The sequence below is a fragment of the Arachis ipaensis genome, chromosome B3, assembly GCF_059453495.1.
Source record: "Arachis ipaensis isolate K30076 ecotype BB chromosome B3, ASM5945349v1, whole genome shotgun sequence".
Lineage (NCBI taxonomy): Eukaryota > Viridiplantae > Streptophyta > Magnoliopsida > Fabales > Fabaceae > Arachis > Arachis ipaensis.
The window spans coordinates 137,560,332-137,573,888 of record NC_142438.1 but is presented as its reverse complement, the minus strand read 5'-3'; the positions used below and the strand labels follow the sequence as shown (position 1 = coordinate 137,573,888).

Sequence of the window (13,557 nt, the reverse complement as noted above, 5' to 3'; positions counted from 1 at the left end):
GAATAAAATAGTACCAAAATAAGGAAACTTCTCATTCAACTTTTTATTCATAAATATAGTGGAAAAAAATGGTTTTCCAATATATTTAATACATAAAATTTTAAAAGCTTATATCTAACACGCATTCTATTAAAATGATCTACTTCAAGAATACTTAAATTTATCAAAGTAGACATTTTATTCATAAATGCAAGAATTTGACACGTGACGTTGACTGTGACGTGGGAACTGAAAGTTGAAAAACATGAACTGACTTTGTGTTTAAGGAAATAAAAAGGTATGAAATGCAAGTTATGGTGGCTAGATTAAGACAAAACGTGTTCTTTGTTTGTGTCTTTCTCTTGGTTACAATTATAATAGCGAAGATGATTCATATTCTTCTCTTCTTCTGTAATCCCAGTAATGTAACAATTCACAAACGGCATATACCCTTTTTTCCCATTTGCAAATTCCTTGTGTTAGGGGTTTTGTGGAATTGTATGGTTCACAAAACCCGATTCCTCTCCCTCCCTCTCTCCCCTTCATGTTCACATAATCCATTAAAAGGAAAAAAGCAAAGCAAAGCATCTTCTTCTTCCTTCTGAATTTTACTTATCAATAGTGAGTGCTACTGTCACTTTTCTTCCACTTCATTAAGAATCATCCAATTTTCTTTTTTCTCCCTTTCATTTTTGATCAAGTATTGAACTTTATTTATGGGTCTTTTAGGTGAAACACCTCGTCACAAGCAAGGAATCCAGGTTTAATTTTTGATTAATTCTTCTTATTTTTGGTTCCCTTTATGCTGCACCTTAGTTTATATATTCTAGAAGAGCAACAATTATCACATCATAATTCTGCTTCAGCTTTTGAGAGTTGTATTGTTTTAGTTATTTAGCCGATTTATGTTTGAAAAAATGGATTCTTTTTTTTTATTATTTGCTAGTTTGAAAAAAAATGCATTCTTTTAGCTGATTGGATTTTGATACTTTTCTTAGCCATCTATTTTACTTCACACAATCATGGCATGGCCCTTTCGCCTTGAACTTTCTTTATGCATAATTTTTAAATGCATAAGGGAATTCATATCATACCATGCTTGATTCGTTTGGGATTTTGGTTTTTCTGATATATCTCTTCAGAATTTTGCTAAGTTTTTTATTTTATCATGCTGTGAGAGTTGAGTAGATTGAGAATTTTTCAATAAAAATGGTGGCCTAATGCATGAAGCTGCCACCATTGTTCATAGAGCCTTAAGAAAAAATAGCACCAAGATTCCAAGCACATATATACTTCGTTGCGAACCGAGCTAGTATCCATTACTCATGAGTTTCATGGCAGGATCTGAAGGCCATACTTGGCAACCAACCATGAGTGCAGATACTACTGTATCAAGTTATTGGTTGAATTGGAGGTTCTTTTTGTGTGTACTATGGATTTTCTCCTCTATGGCTTTAGCATCTTATCTACTATGGAGATACGAAGGATTCGATCAATCGGAGCCAGAGAGCACAGATGACCGGCCAGAACCGGCTTCATTGGTTTATGAAGATGAAGCATGGAATACATGTCTTTTTGGAATTGATCCTTCTTGGCTGCTAAGTTACAGAATCATTTCATTTCTTGTGCTTTTGGCTTTGATCATCGCCAATGTTGCGGCCGATGGAGCTGAAATTTTTTACTTCTACACTCAGTAAGCTTCGGTAACCATTCTCCTAATTACAAAATGACCAAAGATTTTATTAATTCATTAAGTAGTTAAGAAGATGATTAGAAGCTATCTAATGACCCTTACTTTTATTTGTTCCTTTTTTTTTTTGCAAGTGTTCTGATTATATTATTGTGTTTTCTTTTCTTCTGCTGAACAGATGGACCTTTGTTTTGGTCATCATTTACTTTGGGGTAACAATTCAAATGTCCAAATCTTTGTTATATATATATTATTATTTTAGTATGAATTGTAGGACAAAACTCAACATGTTTGCTCTCAATTTCACATTCAGGTTGGATCATGTTTCTCCTTTTATGGATGTTATTATAAACAAAATAAAATTGAAGGTAGCACAGTGAATCATGCTTATTTGGATGCAGAGCAAGGCATTCCCAAGAGTCCAAATGTTCATCAGCATCCCCATGCTCGCGAAATTGCCGGTGCATGGGGTTACATTTTCCAAATAATTTTTCAGGTGACTGATAAAATCTTGGAATACATTTTTTCATTTTTCATCAAACTTAGAAGGCTTTTAACTTAATTTTTCATTATCTGTTGAATATATAGATTTGTGCAGGTGCTGTAATGCTCACTGACACTGTGTTCTGGCTTATCCTCTATCCGTTGCTGACAGCCAAAGACTACAATCTCGATATTGTAAGTATGGGTGTCATGAAGCCACTTCTTCAAAAGCTTAAATTGATAGGAGAAGGCACGTGAATATTTATATTCTCTAACAATTCGCATTGCATTGCACAGCCAAAGACTACAATAGTTGTGTGTTTTTTCATCTGAAAACATTTGCACTTTTTACTACCTTGCAGTTTATGTTTTTCATGCACTCCATTAACGTTGTTTTCCTGCTGGGTGACACAACACTGAATTGCATGGTGAGTTTGGATTTTAGTATTTTATAAATGTTTGCATTTTTTTCTTATTAATTTTGTCAATTTCATTATAATTATTGTTTTTGGACATGTAACGTGTTCAAATTGTTAAACTCACAAATACTTATTCTTAAACATGCAGAGATTTCCAAAGTTTCGATTTGCATATTTTATGCTGTGGACGTGCATATTTGTGATTTTTCAGTGGATCCTCCATGCTTGTGTTTCAGTGTGGTAAAAGCATACTTATCCATTGTTTTGATTATACATACATAACATCTTGAGAAATTTTTCGGAATATCAATTAAAATGCCACATTTATTATAATTGATTAATTTCTTTTAAAAAAAATATCATTTTAGGCAAAAGTTTAAATTAATTGATTAAGAAAAATTTGGATATGTTTAGTTTGACACCCTTAATTGTTACAGGTGGCCTTATCCTTTTCTTGACTTGTCATCCTCATTTGCACCCTTGTGGTATGTTGTGAATGAAAAATATGTTGTGTAATGAATACAATTATACAATATTATTAATCTCTTGTCCTGTCCTCTTGGACTTTTCAGGTACCTAGCCGTGGCTCTAATGCATATTCCATGCTACGGCATATTTTCCATACTAGTGAGGCTGAAGCATTATTGGTTATCAAGATCGTTTCCTGGGTCCTGCCGTTTTGTTCCCTGGTAGAACATTAATGATTAATCCACAATGTTAATCAACCATTGGTCTTGGCCTACCCTTTTTTCCTCTTCCAGAAATGCATTCTAAGGATTAGGTTTAGGCAATACCATACGATACACCAAAAAGAATAGCAAATTTTAGTAGATTGTTCCATTTTTTTAGATAAGGGACGAAAATTTATATTTCAAAATTAGTGTAAATTGTTTTTCTATTTCAAAACTAACTGTATATGAGTACGATTTGAGTCTGAGCAACACTGTTCTGGAATGATGAGTTGAATTTTAATACAGTAATATATATCAAAACTTTGAAGAACAAACTATGCCTTAAAAAAAAATTGTCAGCCATGATGTAAACAAGTTCTATCTAGAAGTTTACTTGCCTTTACACAACAAAAATTATTCAGTGGAGACGAAAACTAAACATCAATTACACTTAATTTTCAATTAATTTCCTATAATTTAAACATTTTCAATCATCTTCCTAGTTGTACAATAAAATCCTTCAATTAGATTCAATATCCAAAAATTACAAAAACTTTTAAAAAATATAAATTATAACTTCTAAAAAATATTTTTTATTTTTTTAATATATATATTTTTTTACTACTAAAATTTTGGTAAACATATTAAAAAATTAAAAATTCTTTTTTCATTACATTTTTTTCTAACTTAGTGACACCTAAACAAACTCTAAATGATCAATTGGAAATGTGTCCTTAAGTAATAAATCCAAGTAACTATGCAACTCATTTAATCAAAATACAGTTCAATCATACGATTTCAACTATCTAATCACCTTGCCGATCCCAACATGATCTATAATTTTCCATACATAAGATCAAGCTATGGCTTTACATATTCTCTGATAAATTGTTCCAACTGAGATATCTCTCCAGTTAAACCAGAAGCATCTGCAGTTGTAACTTTGTTGTAACATTGGGTAAAAGAAAATGGTTCTCCAGGCACCCCAAGGGTGAACTCATTTTTAATGTCCGCTGCCGATATTGCACTTCTTGATGCCCGTAATTTGTCACTGTAAAATAATTAGTGTCATCATCAACAATTTTGACAAAAAAAGGGAGAAACAAAAAAGCTCTTATAATTAAATGGATATCAAACAACACCATAAGGTCAGCTTCAATAAATCCATTTAGAATCAGGTGTCTTAATGATTGTTTTTTAAATTTCAATTTGTATTCTCCTCTAAGGCTTTGACCCTTGCTATTTGAGACATCTTCCATCTGATATACTTTTCACACTAGGTCACTGGAACTTCTCACAACAAAAAGCACAAGCACTATATTGGAGTTTCTATTACCAAACATCTTTTCTTCACTCGGTGTTATTAACTCTCTTTCCTTAAGACATTAATCCTGTCTAACCTCTCTCCAGATGTCCTCTCATCCACCACAACATTCTTATCTCTAAGCCCTAACCCAACATTCACTACATAGAACAATGTTATTCCTATCTATGTATATGTTTGTTTAGAATATTCCTATGACTTTGATAATTGATTGACAATTTGTAATCGCATATTGAACTATTAAACATATAAATTATAATAAGTCAACTGAAGTTAAACTCTATGCTCTAGGCTACAAGTCATGTGAGCTCAGGGGAGCGGGGATGGCCAGATGTCAACAACCTTTTCCCCTGAACAGAGATGGCATTTAGATGACCAGCCAGAACCTGTGATCACTGTTCATGAGGTAACAACTTTATCATTGCACAACAGCTGGCAGCCTCACATAATCCTCCAACAATATGCACTTATACAGTAATCAATGAACAAATCAAAGCATAGCATATAAAAGATTGAATGTGGAGGCCATACATTTCCTTCTCCATCTGCCTGCTGATAAACTCCTTCGTATGAGCAGTGACCTTGTCTGTTTTGTTGCAGAGAATAAGCAATGGAATCTTCTTCTTCACAACACTTCCCTTTGTCAAAATATCATATAGATACCTGTGAAGGAAAGTGAATTAGGAACTACTTCATCAAGATATGATAAATGATCACTAAGTTATTTAATGCTTGATGCCACATGCCTAATGCTTGCTACAAGCTCATTAGAAATAGGGTAAACCACCAAAAACGCACTCAAATTATTTTGTCAATGACAAAAATGCCTCCGAAATTTGTTATTGACAAAAGTATCCTCAAATTATTTAAAAACGTGACAAAAATGCACATCTATGTACTGAAACATTCTACGTTAACAGAAAAGAGCGATGTGACAAACGGAAAATGTTAGAGTGTCACTTCCCACGTTGAATGCTCCGTTAGCCACGTCACATTTTTTCCATTAATGGAGTAGGTTTTTTATCACAATTGGACATTTTTGGCATGTTTTTAAATTATTTGAGAGGATTTTTGTCAATAACAAAATTTAGGAACATTTTTGTCAATGTTAAGATAATTCAGGTGTATTTTTGGTGGTTTACCCTAAGAAATATGTACTCAGTGCAAAAGGAATTACTCTGAAGCAGAACGGCAGTTTGGTAAGAAGTCCAAAGCATCAACAACAAAAACTATGCCAGCAGCCTGAGGCAAATATTCATCCAATTTGGGGCGAAGACGAGAATGTCCCGGGACGTCGACAACATGAACGGGTTTTGTCTTCCGCTTCTATAAAGAAACAAGAGACAAGATCAGTTCTAGTATGTTTAATTCCACAATCAACAAACAAGCATATCAAAAATAAAATAGACATAATTTCAAATAACCTGACTACTCATCCAAGGCTTGTGGTTTGAAGAATAACTAAGGCATTTTCATACAGAATGGGAAGCACAACGAAATACACATCCAAAATCATGTTTAATTCTATTTATTCATGTACATGTATTAAAGAGCAAAAGCCCAGTGTCTTACCTCTGTTGTTTCAGAATGAAGAACAAAAGTCTCCTCATTAGGTTCCATTGACGTAACAGTCCCCCCATGGATAGAGCCATCCCTAAGCTGATAGAGTCAGAAGAAGTACATCAATAACATTATATTAGCACCTGATAATGTAACAACATTGCTCAAGAGTGTTTCACTATCTAACCATGAATATTCTTTTTGTTCAAGACAATAGCAACAATTCATTTAGCAAAGCAAACTAGAATGGCAACAATTAAGAAACTACATGATATGAATTGAACTATGAACCAAAGAACATGTGAATTGGGAATTTGGGATTGTTACCTGATAGAAGAGAACAGTTTTGCCAGCGCCACTTAGGCCAGTCAATACAATGGTGTTGGACTTGGCACGCTTCAACAACCGCACTGCAAGCAACAAAATCCATCATCAAAACCAATCACAAAAACAAAAAATGTACGAGAATAAGGGGAGGCTGACATGATAGGAGCAGCAGGGTGGTGAAAACGAGGACGGCGGCGGCAGCGTAGAGCTGAACTGGGGGAACCTGACGGAGTTGCTCTTCGGCTAGGCTCCACAAGTGGAGAAGCTGTTCCTTCCACTGGTACAATTCTTCCATTGCCTGAGAGAGTGAGGAAGAAGAGAAATGAAAACACCAGAGAGAGAGAGAGAGAGAGAAATTCTAGTAAGAGAAAGAAAAGAGAGAGAATAGAAAGGGGCAAAGGTACTAGTTGAGTTACCCGGCGGCGGACGGCAGTTCCGATGAGGGGGAGATGGCGGAACGAAGGTCTTAGTTTCGTTCCGATGGATCTACACTAAGATCTAGCGTGTCAGCTCTGTTACCTTGGTTGCTTTTCAAAACCACGTGTTAAACGGCACCGGGGGATACCGTTTTGTGTCGCCTAATCCAAAACTTTCATAAAACCGGTTCTTAAAATTAAACCGATCATCAAACCCTTTTAATAATTAATTTACTAATTTGTTGGTTTAATTGTACTTCAATTAAAATAATTATTTTATAATAAAATAATAAATAAAATATAAATAAACGCCCTAAAACATAATTATATTCTAATATAAATCTTAGAACGTCATTCAAATTTAAGTGATCAATTAAATTAATGATAAAATTTTTGAAAAAGTCTAGGAGACCAACAACTTTATCAAATTCTGGTCAGCATGTAACTAGTAAAAAAGAGTGAGTTATTGGATGAAATCTCACACTAATCTCACACCATTAAAAATCTCATTGATAACAATTTAATAACTATAAATCTCAAAAGTTACTGCCTCTAGCATTCCTCAAAATTTTAAATGCCGAGAAGGCGAGAACAACCAAACAAACATACGAGGATTAAAAAGTGCCTCCAAAGCTAAAATGAAGTTTAACAAATCACTCTATGTTTGGTTGGAAGGAAAGAAATAGAAAGGAAAGAAATAGAAAGAAAAGAAAAGAAAGAAAAGAAATTGAGTGAATTTTTATTTTCCTTAGATGTGTTTGGATGAAAGGAAAATAAGAAGGAAAGAAATGTTATAAAAAGACAATTTTATCCTTGTATTATAAAATACATTGAAAAAAGTAAAGGGGTAATATTGGAAGTTGTGAGAGAAAATAAGTTTTCCCTCCCTTTTTTTTCTTCTCCAATTTCTCTTCATAACCAAACAATGAAAAATGATCATTTTCCTTCTTCTTTTCTTTCCTCCATTTTCTTTCTTTCCATTTTCTCTTCAAACAAACATAAAAAAGATCAACCTTGTTCTAATAACGCAAAAGAAAAAGATGATTAGCCGCAATATGAGCCAAGAAAGTGCAAAGAATCCAAAGAACACACTTGCACCACATTCTCTTTTAGAATATTTGAAAACCTTCGCAGCTTCCATGGATACATCACTTGCATCATGAATGGCAAGTATTGTGGAACCAATTCTGAAGAAACTATAAGCATAACCGTAAGTTATTAACATCTATCTTTTGATTATCTACAGACTAACAAAACTCAATTTATGTTATCATAAAATAAGCTTTAACACAATTTTCAACACCTTTAACAAAGCGATCACAAAAATTAACATGTTTCAATAAAGATTAATAAGATTTTCAATTCAATTTTAACAAGGTCAGCACAATAACTTTTCAACACAAAATTTAAGAAAGATTAGCAATATTTTCACTTTTCAGCACAAAGTTTAACAAAAAAAAAAAACAACAATAAATCAATAACAAAGTTATCAATTTATCATCAAGCAGTAATAGAGTTATCATTTATCAGTTTATCATTAAGTACTAAGTAGTAACAGAGTTATCAATTTATCATCAAGCAATGAGTACCGAACATTCGAGCAATTACCTTCAGCGAGGGCAGGGAGCAGAAATTTGAGGGAAAGCAGTTGAACGCGTCGGACGACCGCGAGCTAGCGATGAACACGATGACGGACGATGAGCAAAGAGCTGTGGAACAGGACTGGAGACGCAAACGCTGGCGAACGAGGGGAGGGCCTTCAAGCACGACGAATCAGGAAGATTGGAGAACGACCACGACGAACCTGGTGGCGATCTTGAGCGCGAAGGTCGGCGACAGTGAGACAGATGGCGGCGCGATGGAGGCTAAGGTTTTCAGAAGCTTTCAAGATAGAGCGTGAGAACCTTTCATAAACCCTTTTTCTTTTTCGAAGAAATTACCATTTGTATCCATGAAAGATACAAACGCTGTCAAATGTATCCATATAAGAATAAAACGACAATTGTACCCACGGAAGATAGCTTTCGTGTGCCAAGAATACCCTAATGGACCAATTTTGTAACCATCATCCGGGTACTCTTGGCACATGGAAGCCATCTTCCGTGGTTATAATTGTCGTTTTATTCTTATATGGATACATTTGTCAGCATCTGTATCTTTTATTGGTACAAATGGTAATTTATTCTTCTTTTTCTTTAAATGGAATTGCAAAACGGCATCGAGGAAGACGAAGACCACTGACGGCAAGCTCGAGGAAGATGAAGACCACTGACAGCGAGCTCGAGGAAGACGCAGTGACGCACTAATTGTTGAATGACGAAGAAGCGCGGACGATCGGATGAAGACACGGTGGTCCTTGAATGCAACGAACGGCGACACACTCCTTGCGGCGGTGGGGGAGACCACTGTAACCTTGCTTTTTTTATGACTTAAATAAACTAAACAAAGAAAAACAAAACAAAGGAACTGCTTAAATAGAGGGACAGTCCCGTTTAAGACTACTCTTAAACTCCTCCCAAGATGAAGGAAGCTCCACATGAGAAAGTTGTAACTTCATCGCCATCTTTGCCATAGTGTCTACCACTGAGTTTGCATCTCTCATAATCAAACAAAAGTCAACACGCCAATTCCAATGCATGATATCTCTTATTTTGAGCACCAATGGATCAATAAACCCAAAATCATCTTGGTGATTAGTAACAAGATTAAACGCTTCCACACAATCCGTCTCACAAATAACATCTCGTTGACCCACATCCCAGGCTAAGAGATATCCTCTCCAAATAGCAAACAATTTTCCTTGAAGAATACTATTACTCTCAATCATTCCCAAACACCCCATTTGCCAATTCCCATTACAATCTCTAATAACACAAGCAAAACCAACACTATCACCGGAACCAGGATAACTAGCATCACAATTAATCTTGAAAGTACCAATGGATGGGGATTCCAAAAACTATTTAGAGTATAGAGAAGGGACATACGTTGTAATTCAAAAATATTCCTAAGCTCCTTCTCTGAAGTTATTGCCAGACAAATCACTTTTTTCGGAGGCCAAGTTTCGTGAGGATTAAAGATGTCATTATTCCTTACTCGCCATATCCACCAAAGTCCCGAAAAGAACTTGAACGGATGCTCTCTACTATGATACAAGAACCATTTCTTCAAATCCAAAGGATGACAAGAAATATCCAACCTATGCCATACAAGCTGAGCTTTTAGACAATCTCGAATACAATGTAAAACCGATTCCGGGCTAGAAAGACATCTTGGGTACCTATCCGATGACGACATCCTTCTTCTGAAGCGAAAACTTGCAGTAGGAAGAGCCTCTTTAAGACACAGCCAAGCCAAAAACTTGTGCTTTTCTGGAACAAGCTGGCGTCAAAGCCAAATCCAATTCTCCTGCTCCTCCCAACCAAACAGCTGCTTATACAACCACAAGTAATGATTGCGTGAGTCATAGACTTTGGTAGCAGACCCAAACCAATACCAACCCACTTCTGGACCTATTTGCACATCTGAATTGTAAGAGAGAATATTACCTTTCAATTTTGAGATAAAGAAGAATAAAGAGTATCTAAATGCCACCTACCAACTGACCAAATATCATGTATCCGGAGATTCGAATCAGAAATGTGAACATAATCCATCTCATTAGATAATCGTCTTTCTCTCCTCTAGCGAGAAAACCAAAAATTCTGGTTCAAATCCCCAATACACCAGGCAAGCACATCCTTCAACGCTTCCCAAGCCTTGCAAAGACTCCTCCAAATGGAAGAGTCCTTGTTCTTAGGACAACTAAAACAGTCATATAGAGATGATCGGTATTTGGCATCCAATAATTGGACCCATAACTTGTTTGATTGCTGGAAAAAAATCCAAACTAGCTTCCCAAGAAGAGCAATATTCACACAATAAGGATCTCTAATCCCCAAACCTCCATATTTTTTTGGAGTAACCAGTACCTTCTGTAACACCCTAACTACCAAAGCTCACGCTTCCAGCTGCGCGACTTTGATAGCTCGGACATTACGACGACTTTTATACTATTTAATACTAAAATATGAGCCTGTTTAAAACTTTAAACCGCAATACGATCCAAAAGCACTTTCGTTCGATAACGTACATCTATAGATACCATACAACTTACAAAATCTCATAGAGAGTACATCCATATATATAAGGTCCCACATCGGTTGGGGAGGGGAACGAAGCATGCCTTATAAGGGTGTGGATACATCTCCCTAGCATGACGTGTTTTGACGAGTGAGTGTGGGGGGCTTCGACTATCATCCCTATCGTCAAAGGCAAAACCGTGAGGCCTTGTGTGTCAAAGCGGACAATATCGTGCTAGCGGGTGGTCTGGACTGTTACAGATGGTATCAGAGCCGGAGCCCGGATCGCTGTGCCAGCAAGGGCGCTGGGCTCCCTTAGGGGGGTGGATTGTAAGGTCCCACATCGGTTGGGGAGGGGAACGAAGCATGCCTTATAAGGGTGTGGATACCTCTCCCTAGCATGACGCGTTTTGACGAGTGAGTGTGGGGGCTTCGGCTATCATCCCTATCGTCAAAGGCAAAACCGTGAGGCCTTGTGTGCCAAAGCGGACAATATCGTGCTAGCGGGTGGTCTGTAGACTCCAATTTACTAATGATTCCTTTGGAAAAAATAGAGACCTGCATCTGGTACGTGGGAATAGCGGCTGCAATAGAATTAACTAAGCAGAGTCTACCAGCCTGATTGAGTAAACTCCCTTTCCAGCTTGCTAGTCTACTCCAAATCTTATCCAGGACACCACTGAAAGCTGAACGGGTCACCCTAGAATGGCCAAGGGTAACTCCAATATACTTTGCACAAGTCTTGGACAAATCTGATAGAGGATACCCCAATGAAAATCTCTTTCCTTGTTGCAGGACTTTCTTGGAGCAAAGCGCTTTAGACTTCTTCACATTAATCTTCATCCCAGATGCTTTGCAAAAAGTCTCTAAAACCAACATCACATTTTGCACTTGTCTCTTTGTAGCTTTACAGAATAGAAGCAAGTCATCCGCAAACATTAAGTGAGATATTCTTGGTCCCCCTCTAGAAATAGCAACCGGCTCTCACAAGTCCAAATCAACCTGATGACTAATAAAACATGTCAATCTCTCCATACACAATACAAAAAGATAGGGTGACATAGGATCTCTTTGTCTAAGACTCCGACTAGGAGTAAAGCCATTCAGACGATTCTCATTCCAAAGAATAGATAAGGTGGAAGCAGTGACACAATTCATAATCAAATTAATTGTAAGACTGGAAAAACCAAAGCTCTTAAGGGTATGAGCTAAAAACCTCCAGTCAACTCTGTCATAAGCTTTCTCTAGATCAATCTTAAAGGTCAGTGTGCCTTTCTTTGATTTAGTCTTCTTCATAAAGTGGAGGACTTCTTGAGCAATAATGATGTTGTCATGAGTTTCTCGTCTCGTAATAAATCCTCCTTAAAGCGGGCCAACAATCTCCACAAGATGAGGACGGAACCTATTAACAAGGACCTTCGTGATGATCTTATAAACTACATTTCAGAGACTAATCGGCATGAAATCTTTCATAACTGTAACCTTTCTTTGGAGAATGAGAGTTGGGAGACTGAGAATGGCTCGAGAAAATGAGATATTGAAGAACCTGGTTTTCTTATTTTCCCCCAATTACAAAACGACGACATTCTATGAGAACCAGCCGGGTCCGATTCGATCTGACCGGCCGCTTTAGCAATTTGCAAATAATTTTGAATTTGACGATTTGAAATGGCAAACCGAAACTGTATTAGTATTCAGTTCGCAATTGAACTTGTCTGACTAGTATCCGATCTGAATTTTAGAATTATGCATAAATGATAAAACAGACAAGTTTTTTTTTTACCAATCGAGCTAATATTGCTCCATAGAGTTTTTGTCCAATTTAGGCCCAAACATAGTTAGTAGTCTCGGTTCTAGTGTAGCCATACCCAAAGGCCAAAAAAAAAACGACAGTGCTCAACCGAGTTCAGACAATTAGATTGAGAGGAAGCGTTATGGTCGAAAGCAGAAGCAGCAGCTTAAGATAGGTGCGCATGCCAATGCCATCTTCCTCCTAACAAACCTACTTATCTCCCCTTCAATTTCTTCTATAAATGGAGTTCACCATTCTCATGTCCTCATGCTACATTCACTAGCACTCAAGCTGCTGACTCTTAACGTTGAAACTAATTTAATTTCAGATATTATCAAAGTGAATGAATTTGATGTTTGTTATGCGAAGTTGGTCATTCAATTAGGTTATAATTATATGATTTGTTAAAAAAGGCCAAACAAATTACTATCAGAGAATATGATTTTCTGGCAAGTCTGCAGAAGTAAGTGTTCTTTCTTAGCATTGGTTATTTTTTTATGCGTTTCTTTCGCTAACACGTGTAAAACCTCATGTTATTTGAAAAGTTGCTATACAGTTTGTTTCTGTTATTTAAAACCAAATTCACTGCTGCAACTCGGTTTGCCTCTGTCACTTGGAGTGTTCAACTATCTTAAGGTTTTTCTTTTTGTCTCATTGCACAGCTTCAGTGATAAATATTAAGTAATAGCCTTCTAGTGTGAATCTTACTGATGGTGAATTCTGTTTTGCAATGATGAGTCATATAAGTGATATTCTCATCAATGATCATTTAATG

General features: G+C 36.3%; 2 protein-coding genes across 3 annotated transcripts; one reads left to right on the top strand and one right to left on the bottom strand.

Moving 5' to 3' along the window:
- The first annotated feature begins 294 nt into the window (after positions 1 to 294).
- LOC107631338 (uncharacterized) lies at positions 295 to 3,577 on the top strand. 2 transcript variants are annotated; one of them, XM_016334753.3, is made up of 10 exons: positions 295 to 600; positions 709 to 740; positions 1,321 to 1,672; positions 1,848 to 1,881; positions 1,983 to 2,165; positions 2,258 to 2,347; positions 2,515 to 2,580; positions 2,720 to 2,811; positions 3,009 to 3,056; positions 3,144 to 3,577. In XM_016334753.3, the coding sequence occupies exons 3-10, from the start codon at positions 1,350 to 1,352 to the stop codon at positions 3,262 to 3,264; spliced, it is 957 nt and encodes a 318-aa protein (XP_016190239.1). In that variant the 5' UTR covers positions 295 to 600; positions 709 to 740; positions 1,321 to 1,349; the 3' UTR covers positions 3,265 to 3,577. The 2 variants fall into 2 exon arrangements, with proteins under 2 accessions (XP_016190239.1, XP_016190245.1); XM_016334759.3 differs by lacking the exons at positions 295 to 600; positions 709 to 740 and having other exon boundaries at positions 1,161 to 1,672.
- A 399-nt stretch (positions 3,578 to 3,976) lies between these two features.
- LOC107631339 (uncharacterized) lies at positions 3,977 to 7,063 on the bottom strand. Its single transcript, XM_016334764.3, has 7 exons — positions 6,870 to 7,063; positions 6,610 to 6,751; positions 6,454 to 6,536; positions 6,139 to 6,225; positions 5,744 to 5,892; positions 5,098 to 5,229; positions 3,977 to 4,293 (listed from the first exon to the last, which is right to left on the bottom strand). Exons 2-7 carry the CDS (start codon positions 6,746 to 6,748, stop codon positions 4,104 to 4,106), a joined length of 780 nt encoding a protein of 259 aa, XP_016190250.2. The 5' UTR covers positions 6,749 to 6,751; positions 6,870 to 7,063; the 3' UTR covers positions 3,977 to 4,103.
- Between the last annotated feature and the right edge of the window lie 6,494 nt (positions 7,064 to 13,557).